Source organism: Choloepus didactylus, chromosome 4 (assembly GCF_015220235.1).
Source record: "Choloepus didactylus isolate mChoDid1 chromosome 4, mChoDid1.pri, whole genome shotgun sequence".
Classification (NCBI taxonomy): Eukaryota; Metazoa; Chordata; class Mammalia; order Pilosa; family Megalonychidae; genus Choloepus; species Choloepus didactylus.
In genome coordinates this window covers 153,447,067-153,473,124 of record NC_051310.1, presented here as the reverse complement: position 1 = coordinate 153,473,124, position 26,058 = coordinate 153,447,067, and the positions used below count along the sequence as shown (strand labels likewise).

At 39.7% G+C, this 26,058-nt stretch overlaps 1 protein-coding gene and 1 long non-coding RNA gene across 2 annotated transcripts; one reads left to right on the top strand and one right to left on the bottom strand.

Moving 5' to 3' along the window:
* Window positions 1–1,409: 1,409 nt before the first annotated feature.
* LOC119532929 (olfactory receptor 11H4-like) lies at window positions 1,410–5,914 on the bottom strand. Its single transcript, XM_037835162.1, has 2 exons — window positions 5,908–5,914; window positions 1,410–2,347 (listed from the first exon to the last, which is right to left on the bottom strand). The coding sequence occupies exons 1-2, from the start codon at window positions 5,912–5,914 to the stop codon at window positions 1,410–1,412; spliced, it is 945 nt and encodes a 314-aa protein (XP_037691090.1).
* A 7,122-nt stretch (window positions 5,915–13,036) lies between these two features.
* On the top strand, window positions 13,037–20,443 carry LOC119533471. The gene is made up of 3 exons (XR_005216635.1): window positions 13,037–13,158; window positions 18,706–18,787; window positions 20,284–20,443. It is a non-coding gene; the product is annotated as an uncharacterized LOC119533471 (long non-coding RNA).
* The last annotated feature ends 5,615 nt before the right edge of the window (window positions 20,444–26,058 follow it).

Sequence of the window (26,058 nt, the reverse complement as noted above, 5' to 3'; positions counted from 1 at the left end):
CTTCCATGACTATTGACATTTTATCTAAACTTGCTTGCAGGGCATTTGGACTTAGTCAATTTTACAGTGAAAATAATAGTAAAATAGCATGCTAACATATACGTGCAAGTTAAAGATCTTATGTGGGTTCCATTTTGGAATCAATTCCACAGTAACTTCCTAACTGGTCTTTGGCTTCAGCCGTTGTCTACCTTCGGTCTGTTCTTGAGAACACAGCCAGAGGTTGTATCTTGTATAGTGTAGATATGATTACAGTAATATGCTCAACCCCCTTCAAAGGCTTCCAGTCTCATGCAGAAATAGTTTTTACAAGTGACTTACAAGGCCCTGTACAATCTAGCCCCTTCTTCACTCTCTTTGACTTTATTTCCAATACTCTCCCCCTTATCCTTTCTACTTTGGCCAGCTCAACCTCCTTGCTCTTACTTGAACACACTCCTGCCTCAGGGTCTTTTAGATTCCTTCTGCTTGGAATGCCCTCCCCTCAGATGTCTACATGAATCACTCCCTCCTTCATGTTTTTGCTTAAATGCTGCCTTCTCAGTGTGTATTTTCCTGATTACCCTATTTACAATTTTAGCTCTCCCCACTACACTTCCTATCCTCTTTCCCCCTTTTCCCTGGCACTTAAACTCTCAGATATGCTATATATATTTACTTATTTGTTTATTTTCTGTCTTTCCCTACTGCAATGTATACTTCATATGGGTAGTGGTTCTAAAGTGTTTTGGTTACAGTGTTTCTCTAGTGTCTAGAAGGACTAGAATATAGTAGGTGCTCAATAAAGACTTGTTGAATGAAAGAATGACTACTATTTTATCTGAGATACATATATATATATATATATATATATTTGCTTACATATCACTTGTGTAATCATGAAACGTTTAGTCTGTCCCTGGTTTGGAAAACTTTTAACCATAAAGAGGCAGGGGATAAAAGAAAGTTTTTTGTTACTGAATTCTTTAGGTTTGTATCCATTAGGCATTTAAATTCAATTTTTATTCACTTTTTAAAATATTGGATTATCTTAAGAAATATTTTGAATACACCAGTGTCTTGAGTACACCAATGACCTGGGATAACTTCTTTTCTTCTACTTTTGACTCCTATCCCTAAGTAATAAAAACTAACACAGTGTAAGATATCTCAGATTTAATGTCCTCATATCATTATCTACTGGAGTTACTCATGTTGAAAATGTAATTTTACATTTGAAATGTATCATGAATTGATTATGGTTTAGCTCTGCCAGATTAGTTGAAGAATAGAACAATGAAGGACTCCACTAAGAAAATAGTTCTTTAAAGTGTGTATTGGTGAAATAGCAGCAGAAAGTCAAGTCTTCCTTAATTGATCCTTTACATATGGACAGTGTTCTACGTGGTCTTATGTAGAAAACTTGATGCTCATTCTATCCTCAAAAGTTTCTTCAATGCAGCCTTCATGTCCTTGTTTCGTAAGCTGTAAACCAAGGGGTTTAAGAAGGGAGTCACCACAGAATAGAACAAAGTCATAATCTTCTGAAATGCAGCTGGGTTATCAGATGTGGGGCTTGCATACATTGCTAAGAGGGCTCCAAAGAATAAACACACCACTGTCAGATGTGATCCACAGGTGGAAAAGGCCTTCGTCCGGCTAGCTGCTGAAGGGACTTTTAACACAGCTATCAGTAGAAGGGTATAGGATCCAAGGATGTACAGAAGAGTGAGGATGATAATGAGGGAGCTCAGGGTATAGAAGATGATCTCAGTAATAGGAGCTGGGGCACAGGACAGAGCCGTCAGTGGATCCATGTCACACATAAAGTGATTGATGACATTGGGACCACAGAAAGGCAATTGAGAGAGTTGCACAGTGGAGACAGAGTAACTAAGGAACCCAAACACCCAGCAAAGAGACATCAAGAAATAGCAGAGTCGTGGGGTCATGACAGTTGGGTAGTGCAATGGGTGGCAGATAGCAAGGTACCGATCATAGGCCATGATGCAGAGGAAATACACTTCAGTTGTGCCAAGAGAAGTAAAAAAATAGAACTGGAGGAAACAGGCAACAAAAGAGATGGTTTTTGTCTCTGATAGGAAATTGACCAGCATACCAGGCACACTGGTGGTAATGTACCAGATTTCAAGGAAAGCAAAATTCCCTAGGAGAATATACATTGGTGTATGGAGCCGTTGGTCCCACTTCACAGCACAGGCAATGGTCCCATTTCCCATGATAGTAAATATATAGACCCCAAGGAACAGTGAGAAGAGGAAAATTTGCATCTCCTGACAACCGGGAAAGCCAAGGAGGATAAACTCAGTCACAGCACTTGTCTCTGAAGTGTTCACAAATGCCAGGGCTGCAGAGAAGACAGAGAACACCAGTTTGCAAGTTGTTTGGCTTCCTGAGAAACCTATAAGAAATGTAGCAAGGTTCTTATTTAGCCATTTGTCAATTAGTTTGGAATAACCCGCCCTAGCTCTTATTTAAACACTACCAATCAATGATCTTAGGGATCCTAAATTTCAATAAAATTGGATTCATAACAATAGAATCTTTATTTTACTTAGATATATACAAATATACCAATGGTTAGATTAAAAAAAAAATCCCTTCCTCCCTTTGAAAGTTTGAAAGCTCAAAAGCATCACTCTCTCTCACTTACATGAAAGGCAGCAAAGTGGTTTTCAGTTTGTATTTCTTTTTCCCATCCATTGTTATTTATTTCTGATAGAACAGCTTTTTTTACTGAGTTAATTTTTTGGTTAAGAATTAGGACTACTTTCTTTTTTTAATATCTTTCACCAAATGGAAAGCATGTGATCTACTTTGACATTGTAGAGCTGGGAATGAACATTATTAATTTGTTTCTCTGGTTTGTTTCACATCATAATTTTCTCATAACATATGAATGAATTATAAGTTTCAGCACAGAAACCAAAATGAGAGTCATAGTAATATTTTTTTCTGGAGAGTACAGAGTTAATAGTTAACCTGGAATATTCCTTGAATTGACTTTACTTCAAGTTTTATTTTAAATATTGTAATTTGCGAATTGAATCTCCACTACCCTAAACAAATGCAATTTTAAATCGTTTTATCATAAATCTCTCATTAAAAACAAATAATTTGTGTCAAAATATTTGGTTCCTCTACTTATAAGGATTCATTTTTGTGCTCTCCATATATTGTTGATGATAGGTTTCCACATTCTTGACCGCAACCCTACCTGCAGGAAACTCAGAATCTTAATAACTCAGAAAGGTTGATTATCAAAAAAACAACAACAAAAAAAAAACAAAAAAAACAAACAAACAACAAACCCAACAAGTAAGTAAAGATAATATATCTCTAAATGTTGCTAAAGGTCAATTCTTCTTGCTTAGCACAAATGATATTTTATTGTCCTTCATTTTGGTTGATGCACAAAACATATATGTAGAAAAATATTCAACAAGCCTTTTCCAATTCAAGGATATTTATTAATATTGTTATTCAGTACCAAATTCAAATAATCTAAAATCCTTATGCTTTATTTCAGCTTATAAATGTTAAATAATTAAAATTTACTTTTCCAAAATAGAAAGCTTTTTTCAATAATTAAGAACTTCAGAAATACAGAAACTGACAAAATAAAAATAAAAATAATCCCACCTCCTAGAAAAAACTTTTAACTCTTTGTAGTATTGCTTTCCTCTCTTCTTAAAAAAAAATAGGATTTTTCAAAATATACTGTTTTATAATCAGTTTTGTTAGCATATTTTTATCTTCTTTCCATATCAAAAACATAACCACCTCCCCAAACAATTCAGTGGCTGCATTGTGAGGGTAGCACAACATGTGAATGTAATTAACATTACTAAATTGTATATTTGAATGTGGTTAAGAGGGGAAATTTTAGGTTGTATATATGTAACTGGATAAAGATTAAGAAAAAAAAAACATAGGACTGTACAACACAGTGAGCCCTATTTTAAATAATGGATTATAGCTAATAGTACAATTATAAAAATGTTCTTTCATCAGTTATAACAAATATACCATACTAATGCAGGGTGTCAATAATAGGGTAGTATATGGGAACTCTGTACTTCATATGTGATTTTTTGTAAGTCTACAACTTCTCTAATAAAAAGTAAAAATCTACTCAGTGGCTGCATTGTCTATAGATTTAACCAATCCCTAGTGGTGTATTTAGATTGTTCTCAATGTTTTGCTATTATAATCAGCTCTGTAACATAACTAACATATACCTTAGTTTACTTGACCCATAAAGTGAACTTTTAATGACTAAAATTATTAGATTATACAATATAGAGTGCCCTATAGTTTGATGGTGAAGATTTTAGATATCCTTTTGATACCTGTCATACACTGAAGCTAGTGAAGGAAAGCCCTATTACAGATAAGATAACTTCCCTGTTTAGTATTTCCATAGCACTTTCTACATATCTCTGTCATCCTTGAGTGCCCACTCAAAATGTAAATCTCTCCAGTCATTTATTCCCTTTCGTATTTTCAACTCTCTATTCCCATTCTGCTCAGTGCTTACTCTCCTTTTCCTTGGTAAGGTTTTTCCCTTCTGTACTTGCTTTTTGGTGAGTGGCTCCATTCTCCACTTACCAATCCATTTAACTTTTGCTAAAGCCATAAACTTGAAAGTCATTTTAATTCTGTCACTTTCCATATGCAATCAATCAACAAATCCTGTTGATTTACTCTCCCAAATGTTCCTCAAGTCTGTGTAGAGCCCATAAGGGATCAAAGTAAATTCTTTCCTTAAAAAAAAAAAAAAAAAAAAAAAAGGACTGCTCTTTAGGAGGAAATGAGAATGTAGTGGTAGGAGGAAAGCATATGGTTTTGTGAGAAGAAAGAGAATACCCACTCTGTCAATCTATGAGGTGACATACCAGAGCCTGGTCAGGTTCACAACTGATTGATTCAATCCAGTAACACTTAACTTACTACTCCTGTTGTATCACATATTAAAGGAAAAGAAATAAGGAAGTCAAATTGATTTGGGTTCAAACACTGTATGACATACTGTGTACCTGTAGACAAGTTATCACTTACCTGCAGAGCTCTGGTGAAAATAGTGTTGAATACAAATGCTTAAGCCAATGCCTGGTATATACTAGGACCTAAAAAAATCATAGCTGTTATTGTTAATAATACTAGTACTAACAGTATTATGAATTACATAGCAACTATGTATTATGAATTCATAGTATTATGAATTACATAGTAACTGGGATAATAATATTTATCATAATCACTTTTAAATTTAAATGAAAAATAATGAATTTAAGTGAATCTAACAGACCAAACGAAAAGATCCATGGTATCACACAGCAAAGCTATGGACAGCTGGCTCTCTAATTACTCAGATTTATTTTACCAACCTTCTGTTATATTCTGGCATTTAAAGACATACAGCTATATCTGATATAAAGGAAGAAGATTTAAAAGCACAGTCATGTTCACAATTCAAGATGAAGAAAATAAATGATTAAAGGAAGGACATTACCTGGGATGTGCATAAAGGTAAATTGGAATAAGTTGTATTTAACTGGGACATTGTAGAAAGTGAGTTATTAAGCACCACACTAAAGAGTCTTCTAATACCAAAGTATGTAATTTATCTTATTTGTGAATAATGAAACATATCTTTGTGCATTATGAGGCAAGACAGTTTAAGGGATTGCTAAGCTGAGGGATATCTGGGTAGCTGAGCACTGGAGTGAGCAGCTCATTATCGCATAACTTGTTATCTTTTTGGAGATATTCCTGATGAAACACAAAACCCACAAAAGTATATAAAATATATCATTATTAAAAATGTTCCACTGGACCTGACATCCATGTGTGAATGTCTTAGAAAAATCCAGTGGAGGTGAGATAGGGAGAAAAGTTACTTACCCTTCATGATCTTGCTAAATGTGTACAGAGCTGGGAGCAGAGTCTATATCTCTTAATTAATGCCTCTTCCTTCCATGGAATCAAAACCTGAGGATCTGAACCCTGAGAGTCCTAGAATATACAAAGCCAACTGCAGATACTCTCGTCCTGCCTTCCTGAGGAGCTCAAAGGCAACAGTTACAGCAATAGAGTACTTCTCTTGTGGAAAGAAGCACAGCCCTATAATCAGCCCTTGTGGTGTGGGCCTCAATCGACAGGTTGGTATTTTCTTCAAGGGCCACATAATAGACCTCAGTCACCCCTAGACATCCAGACCTTTTACCTCTCTGTCTGAACTGAGACAGTTTCTTTGGTGAGCATTATATATTAGTTACTTTTGCTGTAGAGTAGCTGAAAGCACTGGAGTATGAACCTCATGAGGAGATTTCAAAAAGGGGGTATAGATGAAGGAAGGGTAAGGGAGTATTTGTTGAGACTCTCAAGGGGCACAATTAAAGTTGCATTTTGGAGATTATTGTGACATCTTCAGTCCCCCTTGGGCTGCTTTGTAATTCTCTCAAGAGTCCTTGGTGCAGCATCCTTTCTTCTACCCCAGTATTCCTAGAGTTTAGGGTAAATTGGGCCCCAGAGAAAAGGCAGAAAGAATGTCTTAAAAAGGCAATGGTGAAATGTTTGTGTGGATTTCCATAGAACTTCGAAATCTGGAAAATGTGTGGAAGTGGAGATTGGGCTGAATGATTGAGGCAGCCCCCTCCCTATGTTTGAATTTGGTCTCCAAAATGCTGCAGTGTTGCAAAGGGTTTTCAGTAGGCTCTTTAGAAGCCCTTGGTCCAGTTTCTGAGCCTCCTAGGATTCAGCAAATGGTTTTTTTTTTTTTTTTTTTTGTTGGGGGGAGGATGGATTGTGGTGATTTGGAGCTCTATGTACTCCAGAAAAACGTATTCTTAAACTTAATCCATTCCTGTGGGTGTGAACCCACTGTACCTAGGACCTTTTGATGAGGCTACTTCGGTTAAGGTGTGACCCACCTCAATCAGGATAGGTCTTAATCCTATTATTAGTGTCCTTTGTAAGTGGAATGAAATTCAGACTCAGAGAAATCCACAGACAGAGCAACCAGAAACTGAACATTGACAGAATCCAGAAGAGAAGGGAGAGATCCAGAGACACTGCCATGTGCCTTGCCATGTGACAAAATAAGAAACAATGATCCCCAGTAGCCAGCCCCAGCATTCCAGTCTTAGGGAAAAAAGCATTGCCTTGATGACACCTTGATTTGGACTTTCTTTTAGCCTCAAAACCATGAACAAATAAATATCCATTGTTTAACTTGACCCATTTCATGGTATTTGCTTGAGCAGCCTAGGAAACTAAATCAGGGCCCAACAACGTTTGGGACTTCTCAATTTTACAATATGCCTTGCCAACTTTGTTCAACTGGCAATGGCCTTGTTACTTTTTTTTTCCTGTCGATAAGAGTCCATTTGCGTAGCCAACTCTGGTCTATGGTCCACTACCAGAGTCAGCAGATGCCCCTAGGGAAGAAAGTGGCTGGCATTCATCAGATCATCTTGAATGGGTTCCCCACCCTAGGATTTCCAATTTATTTAACACTCATCACTTCTAGAACTCACCAATGTCTTTACAAATATGGTGATTCAAATTTTTATGGATTTTGTGGTTGTTGCAGTGGGAGTGGTGGGCTGCTGTCTTTCTAGTCAGAGGAAGAGATTGTAATTCCTGCTTAAAAAATTAAGAAATAAGGTGTTACAGACAGCTCCTCACAGCCTGATTCCTCTTGTGCAGTTTACTATCATAAGATGGGTGTATACCCTTCCAGTTAATTTAAAACACTCTAAAATTTTGTTAGGACCAATGGGATTGGGAGTGTGTGTGTGTGCATGTGTGTGTGTGTCTGTTTACGCATGAAGAGAGAAAAAGAGAAGGGTATGACAATGCCATTATTGGAAAGATAAATACATTTTGAACCAAAAAGAGGATATATTGCAGGCAGTATACTGGGGACATGTAGAAAATGGTATGTATAAAACAGGTATGTATAGAACAGGATAAAAATCCCTTTTAGAGGAACTGAGAGAAAAGCTAGAACATTTTTCTTAAAAAGGAAACTTCCTAATATGAATTTTTTAGAAAATACATAGAAAATGGAAATAAGAAACAATCACTTATAATTTCTCTACCCAAATCTATAAATTTTAACATATCTGCACATTCCTCCAAGACATTTTTTTTCTGTATATATTTTCAGTTTTTTTATTTTTTGGGTGGATACAGGCTGTCATGGCTGCAATAATTCTGTATATAGTGGTGTCACCTCAAACAGACATTTAATGTACACAAATTCAGGTATATGTATTTGACAGGGAGAGACAGAGACAGAGAGAGAGAGAGAGAAAGAGAATGTAGTTATTGTTTGGGTGATCTGTACACAACTCCACTGAATGAGAGGCAGCTATACAGCATAGAGGCTAAGAGTACAGCTTTGGAGTTGGACTATCTGAATTTGAAACTTAGCTCCACTATTTACTAGCTGACCAATTTTAGGAAGTTTAAAAATCTATGCCTCAGTTTTCTCATCTGTAAAGCAGAGATGATGATTTTCGTAGAATATACTTCTTTGCATTGTTGCAAGGATTAAATAAGTTAAATAGAATAAAGCACAACATGTGGTACATATAAGCACTCAACAATTATTATTTTTTAATAATATGCCTTGTATTGAGTTGTGAGAAGAAAAATGTTAACCTGCTGTTCCTTTGGTCTAAGTCATTTCTTGACACTTCTTGACAGTTTGGGAATCTCTTTGAACTGAATGTCATTGGGGGTATAAAGTCACACATGAATACTACATACTTGTTCATATATACTACTTGTATGTAGACATATTACTATATAGGATTGAATATACAAAACCATGTATAAGTACACTTTCTGGGTAACTTAAGGTACTTTTAAGGATAACTTTGACCATACACAATTTTCATATTATATATTTAATTCCGATCCCAACCTCTGAGTAAAATGCCGCTCCACGTGCACAATATTGTATCTTGCTCTCGTTACTCCATGTCAGAATACGGGCATTTTCCCACGTTAGTGGATCCTTTCCCAAAATTTCATTTTGTTCACAGCTGTAAAATTTATAATGTGTGCCATGAACCTAGCAACTGAAATTGTTTGACGATATTGTAATTCTAGTTAATAGTTTGAACATGATCCTTCATAGTTTTCTTTCCCTATGATAATTTCCTTATGCCAGCTTTTTAGTAGTAGAATTCACTTTTAAAACTGTTGATTCATATTTCCAATTTGTTTTCCAAACTAATTCTACCAATTTATATTCCTCAAAATAATTCATGAGAATACCTATTTTGGCCCATGTGGGTATTATCATAAAGGAAAATAAAACTGTTAATTTGTCATTTTAAAATAATTATCCCTTTTTTTTTTGGTGTCCATTTTTGTTTTAATTTGGATTCTTTTTATTACCTAGTGAAATTTTTCTATATTTCTTTGCTGGGAAAATTGGGGTGGGGTTGGGGAGAGGAGATAAAGAGACCTGGCCCTTAGCTCAGGACAGGAAGCTGCAGGGAGCAGAAGATGGCTCAGTGCTGAAGGCAGAGCAAGAAGTCGAGAAATCTTCAGAAGTTCTCACCCAGGCTGCAAGTTAGTATTACTTTGGACCTTTCACAACAAGCCACACACATTATCAACTCAAGAACAATCTCTGGGGTGGGGCCTGAGCATCAGCTTTTTAAAATGTTCCTCAGGTGATTTTTTAATATGCACCCAAGATGAAAATCCATCAGATCAAGGGCATATATAAAGGTATTTTTGTCACCTGAAAAATGTTTTTGTGCCCATTGTCTCATTTTTTAAAAAATGGCTCTGTAGTATGCCAATGTATGGAGATGATGAGTAATTTATTTAAGCATTTCCCCATTAAAGGATATTGAGCTTTTTGTCCTAATTTTCTGCAGTTGCAAACAGTGTTGCCATACATGTTTTTGTACATATATGATTTAACACATGCAGCAGAGTATCTGTAGAGTAAATATCCTAGAAGAGGAATTTGCTGTATCAAAGGAATATACAGTTGTAAATTTTGATAGATTTTGACAAATTCCTATCCATAGAGGTAATGCCGATCACACTTAAAAACAAGCAGTTTGTTCATTTTCTGTCCTCTCGATTTCTGAGGTCCATGAAGGCAAAGCCTCTGCTTTATTTATTAGCATAAATCCAGTGTTAGCACTGAGCCTGGGATAATGTAGGTTTCCAATAAATGTTCAGTGAATGCATAAATGAAGAAATGAACAATGAGGACAATGATAACTATCCTGAAAATCAGTAGTTATAATTTTATTTTAGTTAATTTATTTACTTGCATTCCTGGAGCAGGGCGGCATTACCCACAATCTCCCCAGAGCTTAAGATCATCAGTTTGAGTTTTGTTTTGTTTTGTTTTTTTTGCCCCTTCTAGAACACATATTTCTTTTTTATATCTAACACAATAGGCGGATTATCTTTATTTCCAGGTTTTAGATATTTATTTTACTTTATACACTTCTAATTTTATGACCTTGAGACTCTGTATGAGTATAAATATATTTATCCAGATCTCTGAAACATAATTGAAGCAAGGTTTTTATTTCATTTGAAACTAGTGAGTACTTTTATCTATAAATTTCCTTTATATAATATAGATATGTAAGTTGAATCTAATAGCTAATTTCATCCTTTTTATGAAGATTACCTTCCTTAAGACAAAATTACTTTTCATGACATTAAATAGTTATTCTATTTAAAATGTCTGGAGATTTCTATAGATGGAAAGTATCATTGTACTATTTAATGTGTTGTATATAAATATTGAATTTGCCATATCTTTTTGTATAAATAGCCTCAATAGAATGAGATAATTTTAGATTAATAAAGTTGTGGCAACATGTTTATATCTCTTAGAAAACATTATATAGGTTTTTGCTATTACTTTTCTAATAAATGTTTTTCAATTTTCCAAACAGTTACTTTTCAGCAAAACATGTGATGACAGTTTTAGAAAGGGCTTTAGAAAAGTAGCTGTCCTGCATTTTTGCTTGTTAATTAATGAAAAATATTAATTTATAATTATTTTCCTCAAATATATAATAAATGTTGATAAATAATTTTGGGAAACTACTAATCAGTTTTTTATTATAGTCAAGCAACTTCATTAAGTATCTTTTGGGCATTAATAATTTTATGTCACTGTAAAGAACCAAGGCTAAAATACTATTGTATACATGTATTATATATAAACAATTTAAAGTTCTTTGATTTTAAAATGATTTAAAAAATACATAAGTTTCTGAATGTTGCTGGATGATTACTGATATACCTACAAAATCTGATTGACAGAAATTATCCTGATAGAAAGGGCTCCATAAAGGAAATTGATTATCTGAAAGAAAATGTATACTAAAATAATTCTAGTCTCAGGTTAAACTCTGTTTGAAGGCTCAGTATATATGTCCTCTCATTTTCAAGGCTAATGACACTGATAGTGTGAATAGTTCTGGCAGGGTAGGTTAGGTCAAAGGCAAATCAGTTTTGTTTCTAATTGAAGCTTCCTTGGTTTTAAAAGAGAAGAAAATGAAATTGGGTTTGTCCATTGCCGTAGGAAAACTCAAGCCACCTGGACACATATCATTAAATGTATCTGACCAGGTTTCAGGCCCACAGTGCTGATGCAGAGTATGGGAATATTTGTTTAAGGCACGTTTCCTGTTTCCAATCTGTTTGCTTTTGTGGGTCAAGCTCTCTGACCCAAGAACAGTGTTAGCTGGGGACACCAGAAGCAGAACAAATTGTCATGATCACCACTATTTTTATTTTACAGTGTTGGAGGCCAATCATGGCTCAGTGGGTCCTGATGGAATTTTTGGCCCATGGGAGATGGAGACCATCCTTTCCTATATAGTGAGCATAAAATAATTAAATGGCAAATACCAGGCTTTTGTGTGTTTGTTTATTTTGAGGGATAACTTATGTAGAGTAAAGGGAATAAGTGCACTAATCGTTTATCTATCTATCTATCTATCTATCTATCTATCTATCTATCTATCTGTCTGTCTATTTATTTCATATTTTGGGTTTACAGAAAAATCATGTATAAAATACAGGATTCCCATATACCTCCTTGTGGTAAATTTGTTATGATTGATGAAAGAAAGTGCATAATATTAAGTGGACACAATGATTTTTTAAAAAGATTTTGTATAGATCTGGGTAACTAGCACCTGATTCAGGATACAGAATATTTCTAGTACCTCATAAGATTCTCTCATGCCCCATCCCAGAATACCATATACTATCTTAAGTTAATCAATGTTCTTATCTCCTTCAACACTGATTAGGTCTGGTACTTACAAATTTGTGTTGCCTTCTTTCATGCAACACAGTATCTTTGATATTCATCTATGTGTTTGCACATATCAGTAGTTTCTTTCTTATAGCTATTTTGTATTCTATTGTATAAACAGGCCAAAAATTATTTATCCATTCTTATATTGATAAATATTTGGGCTATTTCCAGTTTTTGACTATTAGAAATAAAGTATGATTGATAATCTTTCGTATGTCTATTTTTTTGGACATACACACTAACTTCTCTTATGTTGTGGGTGATTAAGGTAGCCTGCATGAAGTCCACTTTTCAGCAATGCCGGAAACATGGCCGCCAGGGCTGATGCAACAACAGCTTGGGTTGCCCTCTGCCTTCTTTACGGAAGCGGTTCGCGCCAAAAGTACTAACCATACATCTGCCTTCCACCCCAGCAACAGCAACCGCCAATCCCCTTACATCTGCCTTCCACCCTAGCAACAGCAGCAGCCAATCCTAGATCTCCACCCGTCCTTACTAGCCACTCCCATCCTACCCTAGAGTATATATGCTCAGCCTCCTCAATAAAATTTTGCAGCTTGATCAGAAACCTGTCTTGCTGTCATTCTTCGTGTCTCTTGTCCCATACCATTCTTCCTTCACAGGACTTGGAGCTTCCGTTGGTCGTCCCGCGGGCTGGGACAACTGGCGCCCAACGTGGGGCTCGAGCCTTGTGAAGGATAGAACGCCGCGCTTAAGAAGAGAGCTCTCACACTCACCGCACCTGGGATCGCCACGAAGGAACTCGCTCGTGAGACAGATCCGTTCAGCAGTCAACCAGCGCCGGCGAAAAGGAGAAGAAAAAGGTAGGCCCCCCGTCCCCACCATGGGACAAGCAACTTCCCAACACGAATTATATGTTAGTCAGGTCAAACAATCGCTCAAGACACGGGGAACTAGAGTTAATAAAAAGGATCTCACGTGCTTCTTTGATTTTCTGCTAAAAACCTGCCCTTGGTTCCCTCAAGAAGGTACTATAGACCACCAGTGTTGGCTAAGAGTCGGAGATTGTCTAAAAGACTACTTCAGAACCTTTGGTCCTGAAAAGGTCCCGGTTACTGCCTTTTCTTATTGGAACCTAATTGATGAAATCCTAAGAGTCCATTCTTCTGCCCTAGACATTCAAAAACTCTGCAAAAGAGGAGAGGAAGCTTTAAGGGAACACTCTCGTCTTGCTTCAGCATGCAGCTCAGTAATTATTAATATGCCTGAAAACCCCCTAAACAAAGACCCCAACAAAAGTAGGCCAAATACCCCAACCAGTCAGGCCAGTCCATCACCCGATCAGCCCGAAATTGAACCAGAGGCTAAAATCTCTCCCCTTTTGGAAAACCCGGAGGCTAAACTGGAGGCTAAAATCTCTTCCTCTTTTGAGACCAATTCCCTTCCCCTGTTTCAGCCACCCCCTTATAATCCTGATTTTCCCAATCCATGCCCTCGTTTTTATCCAGTCACGTCTCTGCCTCAGTTCCATGCTTTAGAAGAGGCCACAGAAAATCTCTGGCTACACGCTGATAATTTTAAAGAAACCTTTAATCAAGAGCGGCTGCGAGCTGCCAAATTGCTCGCCGACCTCCGGTCGGCAACTCAAAGCATTGCTGCCCTTGCACTCCCGGAAAATGCCCACTCACCACGTCCCCATTGCACTCACCACACCTACGCCTTTCCAGTTACATGTAGTCAGACCCAAAACCCTTCCGCTGACACCCAACATGGCGCCGCTAGCTCCCAAAATGGCGCTTCTAGTAGCGAAAGTGAGGAAGAGGAACAATTAAACCCCCCCAGTTCTGACGAAGAAGAGCAAGAGGAAGTTAGTACTACCTCAACAGCTAAATATAAAAAACTCAGTTTAAAATATTTAGAAAAATTAAAAAAGGCAGTGAATGATTATGGCGCTGCCGCCCCCTTCACGCTCACCTTATTAGAAAGCCTCAGTGAAAAGAAACTCACTCCTAACGATTGGTCCCAATTAGCCAGAGCTGCCTTGTCTGGCGGCGATTTCCTGTTATGGAAATCTGATTATGAAGAGCACTGCAAAAGGTATGCCACTCGTAATGCCCGTAAAGCCACCTCTAAAAAATGGACATTAAACAAATTTTTAGGTCAAAGCCCCTACCATCGAAATGACAAGCAAGCTCAATTCCCCCCAGGCCTCCTAGCACAAATACAAACGGCCGCGCTTAGAGCATGGAAAAAACTTCCACAAAAGGGTGCTGCCACTGCCTCTCTTGCTAAATTAAGACAGGGACCCGATGAACCATATACTGATTTCCTCAGCCACCTGCAAAACATGGCTGAGCGTCTATTTGGGGCCAGCGAAAGCGAGAGTGATTTCATTAAACACCTGGCCTATGAAAATGCCAATGCTGCCTGCCAAGCAGCAATCTGCCCCTTTCGCAATACCAATCTTAATAATTACATAAAACTCTGTTCTGGCATCGGGCCCACTCAAAGTCTTGGAATAGCCATTGGCGCCGCCCTTCAAAATTTTGCAGCACAAACTAAGCCCCCAACATGCTATAACTGTAAGCAACCTGGCCATTTTTCAAAAAATTGCCCCGTGCCAAGAACCAGTTCCTCTTCACCCATCTCTAAAAAACCCCCATTGCCACCCTCTATTTGTCCCTGCTGTAGAAAAGGGTTCCATTGGGCATCTGAGTGCCACTCTCGCGCAGACATTAATGGCCAACCCCTTAAGCCTAAGCCCCAGGGAAACTCACAATGGGGCTGGCCCCAGGCCCCAATCAGAACAAACCCAGGGGCAATACGGTTTGTTCAACCATCCCCAGTCGTAGCGCTCCCAACCACAAACCACGCTCCATATCTCAGACTTATGGAGAGCTACAGCAGGGAGAGCAGGAATGGACCTCTGTACCGCCTCCGAATCAATATTAACCCCAGAAACCAGCCCTCTCCTCATACCTACAGGAGTCTATGGACCTTTACCCCCAAATACCTTCGGTCTCATTCTAGGTAGAGCTAGTGTCACCCTGCGCAGAGTCCAAGTCATCCCAGGTGTACTAGATAATGACTTTAAAGGTGAAATACAAATAATTGTAGCCACCTCAAACAATATTATCCCTATTCCCTCTGGCACTTGAATAGCACAACTTATAATACTCCCCATTCAGCATGTCAACTCCAACTTCAAAAAACTCCAGCGCCCCACAGAGGGCCCTAGATCCTCCAACATTTTTTGGGCACAACCAATATCCCATAATCGGCCCACCTTAAAACTAAAACTTAATGGCAAGCTATTTGAAGGAATCTTAGACACAGGGGCCGATTCCACAGTTATATCCTCAAACCACTGGCTAAAATCCTGGCCCCTCACGGCCACTGCCACCCACTTACAAGGAATAGGCGAAGCCACAAATCCTCTACAAAGTTCACAAGCCCTAAAATGGGAGGATGAGGAAGGGAACGCTGGTACAGTTATACCATATATTATCCCCCATCTCCCTGTTAATCTCTGGAGTAGAGATATCCTAACTCAAATGAAAGTTTTTATGTGCAGCCCTAGTGATACAGTTACTGCTCAAATGCTCAAAATGAACATTCTCCCTGGCAAAGGCCTAGGCAAAGCTAATCAAGGAATAAGACAGCCCATCTCTATAACACCTAATACAGCTAGAACAGGACTTGGGCTCTCCCAAAATTTAGCCTGATGGCCGTTGACATCCCTGTACCCCATGCTGAAAAAATCTCCTGGAAATCCATAGAACCAGTATGGGTTGATCAATGGCCCCTGACTCAGGAAAAAACCCTAGCGGCTATAGAGTTAGTACAGGAACAACTTAATGCCGGACATATTGAGCCTACTCAGTCCCCTTGGAACACTCCCATTTTTGTAATAAAAAAAAGGTCAGGCAAGTGGAGACTGTTACAGGATTTACGAGCTGTGAACAAAGCAATGGTGCCCATGGGGGCGCTACAACCTGGTCTCCCTTCGCCAGTTGCTATCCCTATCGGTTTCCACAAAATAGTTATAGATTTAAAGGATTGTTTTTTTTCCATACCGCTTCACCCGGAAGACAGGCAACATTTCGCCTTTAGTGTTCCTCAGATCAACTTTCAAGGCCCTATGCCCCGATTTCAATGGAAGGTCCTGCCACAAGGTATGGCCAATAGTCCAACTTTATGCCAAAAGTTTGTTGCAGACGCTGTTAACCCCATCAGGCATCTATGGCCACAAATCTACATCCTTCATTACATGGATGATATCCTATTAGCAGGTCCAAACATGTCCAACTTACACTCTTGTTTTCAAGACCTTCTAAAAAATTTAACAGCAAGAGGTCTTCAAATAGCTCCTGACAAGGTGCAAACTTCAGACCCCTTTTCCTATCTGGGGTTCAAGCTTTGGCACTAGCAAGTTTTAACACCCCACATTCAACTGCGAACCTCCCATCTATTAACACTAAATGACTTCCAAAAACTTTTAGGGGACATTCAATGGCTTCGCCCCTACCTAAAACTGCCCACTGAAACTCTTCTGCTGCTCAATAATATCTTAAAGGGAGACGCAAACCCCTCCTCTCCCCGAAGCGTAACTCCAGAGGCAATGCAAGCGCTTACCATCATAAATCAAGCTATCCAAAGCCAAACTTGCTATCAAATAAATTACCACCAACCTTTAATCTTTATAATTCTTGCTACAACTCACACACCTACAGGGGTTTTCTGGCAATCCAATTTAAAACAGCCAAATGGGCGAGGCCACCCATTGCTCTGGGTTCACCTCCCCGCTACTGCATCAAAAGTGCTCTCGCCATACATTTCTCTTATAGCTGCCCTCATAATTAAAGGCCGACAAACTAGTCGCCAATTGTTTGGAAAAGACCCCGATTCCCTTATCGTCCCGTACACTCAAGATCAAATCCATTGGCTCTCCCAAACCGACGACGAGTGGGCTATTGCATGCTCTTCGTTTCCCGGCAATATCGATAACCATTACCCCGGCGATCCATTAATTCAGTTCGCCAAAATCCATCAATTCACCTTCCCGAAGGTCACTAAAGCAAAACCCATAGACTCTGCTACCTTAGTCTTTACTGATGGTTCAGCAAATGGGACCGCAGCATACATCATCCAGGATCAAGCATTTTCCGTGCGCTCTCCCTATACTTCAGCTCAACTTGTCGAGCTCTATGCAGTCCTGCAGGTTTTTTCCCACCTTCAAAACCAACCTTTTAATTTATACACTGATAGCGCATACATAGCCCAGTCTATACCGCTATTAGAGACAACTCCATTTATCAAACCTTCCTCCAATGCAGTCCCCTTATTCTCACAGCTACAAAAACTAATTCTCAAATGACAGCACCCCTTCTTCGTGGGGCACCTCCATGCCCACCAAAATCTACCGGGTCCTCTTGCAAAAGGCAATGCGCTAGCAGACGCCGCCACTCAGTTAATATGCCCCAATCTCTGTGATTCTCTAACCTTAGCTTCCCAAGCCCATGCTCAACACCACCTAAATGCAAACACTCTCTGCCTAAAATTCAATATTACAAGAGAACAAGCAAGGGAAATTGTTAAAACCTGCAAAAATTGTGTAACCCAATTGCCAGTCCCTCACTTGGGAGTCAACCCGAAAGGAGTCATCCCAAATGAAATCTGGCAAATGGATGTCACCCACTTTGCCAGTTTTGGGCAACTCAAATATATTCATGTTTGTGTTGACACATATAGTGGATTCATTCAAGCTAGCCTACAATCAGGAGAAGCTTCAAAACATGTTATCTCTCATTTACTACATTGTTTCACCATCTTAGGCCAGCCTAAGCTCATTAAAACAGACAATGGACCTGGATACACTGGCAAAAATTTTCAAACCTTCTGTCAACAATTACAAATCAAGCATACTACAGGAATACCATATAACCCTCAGGGCCAAGGAGTAGTAGAACGAGCACATCGCACCCTAAAAAATGCCCTGTGTCGTCTAGCTAATAGCACTCTCAATCTCACAAAACAACACCCCCGAGATCTTTTACATCATGCTCTTTTTGTTCTTAACTTCCTAACTTTGGATAATGAAGGGCACGCTGCAGCTGATAGACACTGGCATCCCAAAACACAAACGCAGCAAGCCACCGTTATGTGGCGTGACCCCTCAACATCAAAATGGAACGGGCCCAACCCCGTTATCATCTGGGGACGAGGCTCTGCTTGCATATATGACCAACAAAAAGAGGGTCCTCGCTGGCTTCCAGAAAGACTAATTAGACGTGTTAATCCTCCACTGTCAAAACAAGCCCCAAAATCCCCCTTTCCCTTTAACAATAACCTTTCCAGGGAACAAACCCCTCCCTGAGAAAAAAATTTTTTTTTTTTTTCTTTTCTTCCAGCACGTCGCCAACTTTGCTGTAGCCTGCCCAGAATACGCCCAACCTACGTACAGCTGGCAACCAAGGGAAGCCCAACTTACAGGTTTGCCCCATCACTGAGGCCACATGAACTATTGGCTCTTACTAATTGGTCTTCTGGCCTTGCTGTTTGCAGCCGGATTGGCAGCTGTTGCCCCAGAACATTGGAACCTGTTAGAAAAAATCCTGCTTGCTATAACGTACTTGTGCGTTGTAGGGTGCATCACTCTCCTAGCTTGCTTTCCTTAACAGAAGAAACCTATAACCCCTATTAGTATGGCCTTGTTAAGCCTACTGCCATTTAAGGTTGCCACCTTACATTTTCTCCTGCAGAGTGTGCTTAATGACCCAGGTACCGCTATCCACAGTCCCAATCCCCACCAGCCTTGTAAATGGGCCTTGGCACGATGGGAAGATTCCAAGATTGTGCAAACCCACGTTACCGCAAGACGTCCTTCCTTTGTTGTTTACACCTGTGACCTAATCCTGTTCCCAGAGGGCACACCTTGCCTTAACCAAGCCCAATATTACATGTGCCCATCCTCAAACCCTGGGAAACAGTACTGCAATGCTCCCAACCAATACTACTGTGCATACTGGGGGTGTGAAACCTTAGCCACTACTTGGAAGCCTTACGCCCCTGATCATTACCTAACTTTAAAATGGGCCCCTTTTGGCTGCAAGCCCCGTGACTATTCCATCAATCCTTATTATGATAAATATAATTGTCAGAAACTAAATCTCACCGTACAGCTCCCTACTGATCCCTCTTGGCTAATCGGTCGAACCTGGGGCTTCAGAGTCTATTTGGAAGGAGTCGACCCAGGGAGTCTTATCATAATAAAAAAGGAAGCGGTACAGCAAAAACCATTCGCCATTGGGCCAAATGTAGTGCTCGCTCCCCCGCCCCCAACTACCCCTCCTCGCAAACCCGCCAATTATTCCTCTACCACCATCTCAGCTAATTCTTCCTCTACTACCAACTCAACATCGTCACCCTCAAGCCCTTCCATAGAGCTTAAGCCAATCTATAACTCGCTTTGGACAGTGCTCCAAGCCACCTTTCTCTCCCTAAACTCCTCCCAGCCTAACCTTACTCGCAGTTGTTGGCTATGTTTCTCTGTCAACCCCCCTTTTTATGACGCTGTAGCCCTTAATACCTCATTTAATATTTCTAACGAAGACAATCCTCCCCAATGTCCTTGGAATACAACAAAAATTGGCCTCCCCATGCAATCCGTTATTCACTCTGGGCATTGTATTGGTAACATTTCCCCCTCCTTAAAAAGGTCTGTGCACAGTCGTCCTTTCCATTGCAAGGTAAATTCTATATTCCCCCAATAGGGGCCAAATGGCTGTGCTCTTCCACGGGGCTTACTCCTTGCGTATCAGCAAGAGCCCTCACTGAAACAAAGGAAATGTGCCTCTTAGTGGCTGTGCTACCCCATGTCCTCTTCCATGAAGAAAAAGACCTTTATCAACACTGGGACGCGCAGCCTCCAACCATGCTAAGAAACAAAAGAGAACTTGTCACGGCTGTCACTATTGCCTCTCTTTTAGGTATTGCTGGCCTAGGCACCGGAACCGCCTCTATCATTCTCCAACGCCAAAGCTTCTCCCACCTGAGAGCTGCTATAGACGAAGATTTAGCCCGCATTGAAACCTCCATCACCCATCTTGAGAAATCCCTTACATCTTTATCGGAGGTTGTTCTCCAAAACAGGAGAGGCTTAGATCTACTTTTCCTTAAGCAAGGAGGGCTTTGTGCTGCACTAGGTGAGGAATGTTGCTTTTACGCTGACCATTCTGGCTTAGTTAGAGATTCCATGACCAAACTTAGGGAAGGAATTGCAAACCGCAAACATGAACGGGAAACCCAAGGAGGTGCCTCCTGGGGGTTCGACGGAATCCTTCCTTACCTCCTCCCTATACTAGGCCCCTTAATAACCATACTCCTTATAATATCCTTTGCACCTTGGGCCATAAAAAGAATAATACAGTTAGTAAAGGACCAAATTGATTCTGCCCTAGGCAAGCCTATTCAAGTGCACTATCACCGGCTTCACCTCGCTGACCAAGGTATAAATCCAGATTAACTAACTGCTACCCACCCTTACGGGTGAAAGGCCCCCTCCTACGGGAGCAACATATAACTCGAAAATATGCTTCAAGCGTGTGCCTTGATTGGTACCGCTGGGTGCAAGGCAAAGCACTGCAAAGGAGGGCCAAAACAATTAAAGGCCATTTTCGAGCTCCTTGAGAAGTATGCCTCATTTGCATAGGGGTTTGCTCTGCACAAATCCCCCTCCCCAGAAAAACAGAGCCACAAACAACTTGGGGAATGAGGCCTCTACTTCCCCCAGCAGGTTAATGCCAAAAGAATGCTCAATCAGCATTCTTCCTCCATCCTTTTGAAAAACAAAGGGAGGAGATGTTGTGGGCGATTAAGGTAGCATGCATGAAGTCCACTTTTCAGCAATGCCGGAAACATGGCCGCCAGGGCTGATGCAACAACAGCTTGGGTTGCCCTCCGCCTTCTTTACGGAAGCGGTTCACGCCAAAAGTACTAACCATACATCTACCTTCCACCTCAGCAACAGCAACCACCAATCCCCCTACATCTGCCTTCCACCCTAGCAACAGCAGCAGCCAATCCTAGATCGCCACCCATCCTTACTAGCCACCCCCATCCTACCCTAGAGTATATATGCTCAGCCTCCTCAATAAAATTTTGCAGCTTGATCAGAAACCTGTCTTGCTGTCATTCTTCATGTCTCTTGTCCCATACCATTCTTCCTTCACAGGACTTGGAGCTTCCGTTGATCGTCCCGCGGGCCGGGACACTCTTAGTTATATACACTGGAGTGAAATTGTTGTATCAAACATTATGGATATGATGAACTTTAGTAGATTCTGCCAAATAGTTTTCCAAAATGGTTGTACCCATTTACATTCCCTTTAGTAATGAATAATACTTCTGTTTTCTCCCTATTCTCACAAACATCTGCTTTTGTCAGCCTTTTTAATATTAGATATTCTGGTGTTATCTAATGATATCTCATTGTGGTTTTAATTGTCATTTCCCTAATAGCTAATGAAATTGATCAATATATTCTATGCTTATTGGCCATTTTGATATCTCCTTTTGAGAAATGCTTCTGGAAATGCTTTGCCTATTTTTCTAGTAGGATTCCTATCTTTTTCTTATTGTTCTATGGGCGTTCCAGATACAAATAATTTGGAACATAAGTATTGGAATTTTTCTTCCTCTTTTACTTTTCAGAGATATATTTTGATGGATAGATGTTTTTAATTTCAAAGTATTTTAATTTATTGATCTTTTCCTTTGTTGTTAGTGCTTTTTGTGACCAAAAAAAATCTTTTCCCTCCTGAAGGTTATGCAGATACTTTCCTTTGATCCTTTTTGGAACTTTTATTGCTCTTTTAGATTTGAAATCCATCTGGAATTGGTTTTTGTGTGTGGTTTGAAACAGGAATCGAATTGACCATGCTTTACTGGAAAGATCATCCTTTTCCCACTGCACTGCAATGCCACCTTTATCATAAATCATATGACTCTGTACATGTAGTTCTGTTTCTGGACCTTCTAATCTGTTGCACTGGTGCATTTGTCTACCTTTGCCTTAATGTCACAATGTCTTAATTACTATACCTTTGCAATAAACCTAGATATCTGGAAATGAAAGTCCTCCAACTTTATTCCTCTTCTTTGTCTTCCTATTCTAAGTCTTTTTAAAACCAGATATTTAATATTCCTTTGTATGATTAAACAGCAATTTATTTGTCCATTCTCCTGTTGATGATCATTTGGATTGTTTCATATAAAATTTAGAACTAGCTTGTTAATTTCCCCTAAAATAACTGGTGGGATTTTGATTGGTATTTCATTGAATCTATAGATCAGTTTGGAGAGAACTGATATCTTTACAATACTGCCATTCAATTCATGAAATAATATGCCCCTCAATTTATTTAGATTTTCAATTTCTCTCAATAATGTTTTGTCATTTTGTTGTGCAGTATTGCACATCTTCTGTTAGTTTATTCTTAGATGTTTGATGATTTTTAATGTTATGAATAGCATCATTTAAAATTATTTTCTAATTTTGTTGTCATAAAGAAAAATAATTTTTGTGTATTTACTCATGTTAAGTGATTTTTAAAAATTCACTTATTAATTCTGACATTTTTGTTGGATGATTCCTTTGGATATTCTGCAGCTACAATTATGCCACTTTTATTTCTTTTGCATATTACACTTAAACATATACAACTATGTCAATTTTATTTCTAGCCTTCCACTTCATATAACTAATTTATTTTGCTTGCCTAATTGCACTGGCTAGAACCTCAAATGTAATGTTGAATACAAGTGTTGATAATGAGCATCCTTCTTTTGAATCTCAAAGGGAAAAACCTTCCAAATTTCATCTTAAATGTATTTACTGTAGGTTTAGATTTGGTTCATCCTTACTTAGAGGTGAAGCTCTCTAGGGCCCCAGCTTCCTATGAGTCCAGGGTTCCCATCTCCATCTCTCCAGCCAGTTATTGTCATGAAGCACAAAGATTTGAAGTATAGGCAATGTTCTCTGGAAATGGGAGGCTTTTGTTTCCACAATTCTGCCTATCATTCAGGCTTTCATAAAAAAATGTATTTAGAGGTTTGCCTTTGTGTCTAAGGATTGTCAATGTTTTTAAGTTTTATTTTTTATTTTAGTAATTTTCTTTGTTCCCAGCAGGAGGGTAGATTGGAGTAACCCAGGTTTCCATTAATAAAACCTGTGTGTACTTAAATTTTTGTATCTCATTTTGGACTTTAATTGATGTTACATTTTGGAGTCATGCTCATTTTGTCTCTGGGAACTATTAATAATCCCTAGTTAATTATATAATACCATACACAGAATTTATAGGAGCACTTCTGTTCTGCAACCTGAGGTGCAGCTGTAAAAAGACAATGACCTGAGGGGCGGGGCAAGATGGCAGACTGGTGAGCTGTATGTTTTAGTTACTCCTCCAGGAAAGTAGGTAGAACGCCAGGAACTGCGTGGACTGGACACCACAGAGCAAACTGACTTTGGGCATACTTCATACAACACTAATGAAAACGTGGAACTGCTGAGATCAGCGAAATCTGTAAGTTTTTGTGGCCAGGGGACCCGCGCCCCTCCCTGCCAGGCTCAGTCCCAGGGGAGGAGGGGCTGTCAGCTCCGGGAAGGAGAAGGGAGAACTGCAGTGGCAGCCCTTATCGGAAACTCATTCTACTGATCCAAACTCCAACCATAGATAGACTGAGACCAGACACCAGAGAATCTGAGAGCAGCCAGCCCAGCAGAGAGGAGACAGGCATAGAAAAAAAAACAGCACGAAAAACTCCAAAATAAAAGTGGAGGATTTTTGGAGTTCTGGTGAACATAGAAAGGGGAAGGGCCCTGAGGCGCATATGCAAATCCAGAAGAAAAGCTGATCTCTCTGCCCTGTGGACCTTTCCTTAATGGCCCTGGTTGCTTTGTCTCTTAGCATTTCAATAACCCATTAGATCTCTGAGGAGGGCCCGTTTTTTGTTTTTGTTTTTTTGTTTTTTTTAATCCTTTTTTCTTTTTCTAAAACAATTACTCTAAGAAGCCCAATACAGAAAGCTTCAAAGACTTGCTATTTGGGCAGGTCAAGTCAAGAGCAGAACTAGGAGAGCTCTGAGACAAAACGCAATAATCCAGTGGCTGAGAAAATTCACTAAACACCACAACTTCCCAAGAAAAGGGGGTTGTCCGCTCACAGCCATCATCCTGGTGGACAGGAAACACTCCTGCCCATCGCCAGCCCCATAGCCCAGAACTGCCCCAGACAACCCCGTGTGACGGAAGTGCTTCAAATAACAGGCACACACCATAAAACTGGGCGTGGACATTAGCCTTCCCTGCAACCTCAGCTGATTGTCCCAGAGTTGGGAAGGTAGAGCAGTGTGAATTAACAAAGCCCCATTCAGCCATCATTTCAGCAGACTGGGAGCCTCCCTACACAGCCCAGCAGCCCAGAACTGCCTTGGGGGGATGGCACTCACCTGTGACATAGCACAGTCATCCCTCAACAGAGGACCTGGGGTGCACGGCCTGGAAGAGGGGCCCACTTGCAAGTCTCAGGAGCCATACGCTAATACCAAGGACTTGTGGGTCAGTGGCAGAGACAAACTGTGGCGGGAGTGAACTGAAGGATTAGACTATTGCAGCAGCTTTAAAACTCTAGGATCACCAGGGAGATTTGATTGTTAGAGCCACCCCCACTCCCTGACTGCCCAGAAACACGCCCCATATACAGGGCAGGCAACACCAACTACACACGCAAGCTTGGTACACCAATTGGACCCCACAAGACTCACTCCCCCACTCACCAAAAAGGCTAAGCAGGGGAGAACTGGCTTGTGGAGAACAGGTGGCTTGTGGACGCCACCTGCTGGTTAGTTAGAGAAAGTGTACTCCACGAAGCTGTGGATCTGATAAATTAGAGATAAGGACTTCAATTGGTCTACAAATCCTAAAAGAACCCTATCAAGTTCAGCAAATGCCAAGAGGCCAAAAACAACAGAAAATTATAAAGCATATGAAAAAACCAGACGATATGGATAACCCAAGCCCAAGCACCCAAATCAAAAGACCAGAAGAGACACAGCACCTAGAGCAGCTACTCAAAGAACTAAAGATGAACAATGAGACCATAGTATGGGAGATAAAGGAAATCAAGAAGACCCTAGAAGAGCATAAAGAAGACATTGCAAGACTAAATAAAAAAATGGATGATCTTATGGAAATTAAAGAAACTGTTGACCAAACTAAAGATTCTGGACACTCATAGTACAAGACTAGAGGAAGTTGAACAACGAATCAGTGACCTCGAAGATGACAGAATGGAAAATGAAAGCATAAAAGAAAGAATGGGGAAAAAAATTGAAAAAATCGAAATGGACCTCAGGGATATGATAGATAATATGAAACGTCCAAATATAAGACTCATTGGTGTCCCAGAAGGGGAAGAAAAGGGTAAAGGTCTAGGAAGAGTATTCAAAGAAATTGTTGGGGAAAACTTCCCAAATCTTCTAAACAACATAAATACACAAATCATAAATGCTCAGCGAACTCCAAATAGAATAAATCCAAATAAACCCACTCTGAGATATATACTGATCACACTATCAAACACAGAAGAGAAGGAGCAAGTTCTGAAACCAGCAAGAGAAAAGCAATTCACCACATACAAAGGAAACAGCATAAGACTAAGTAGTGACTACTCAGCAGCCACCATGGAGGTGAGAAGGCAGTG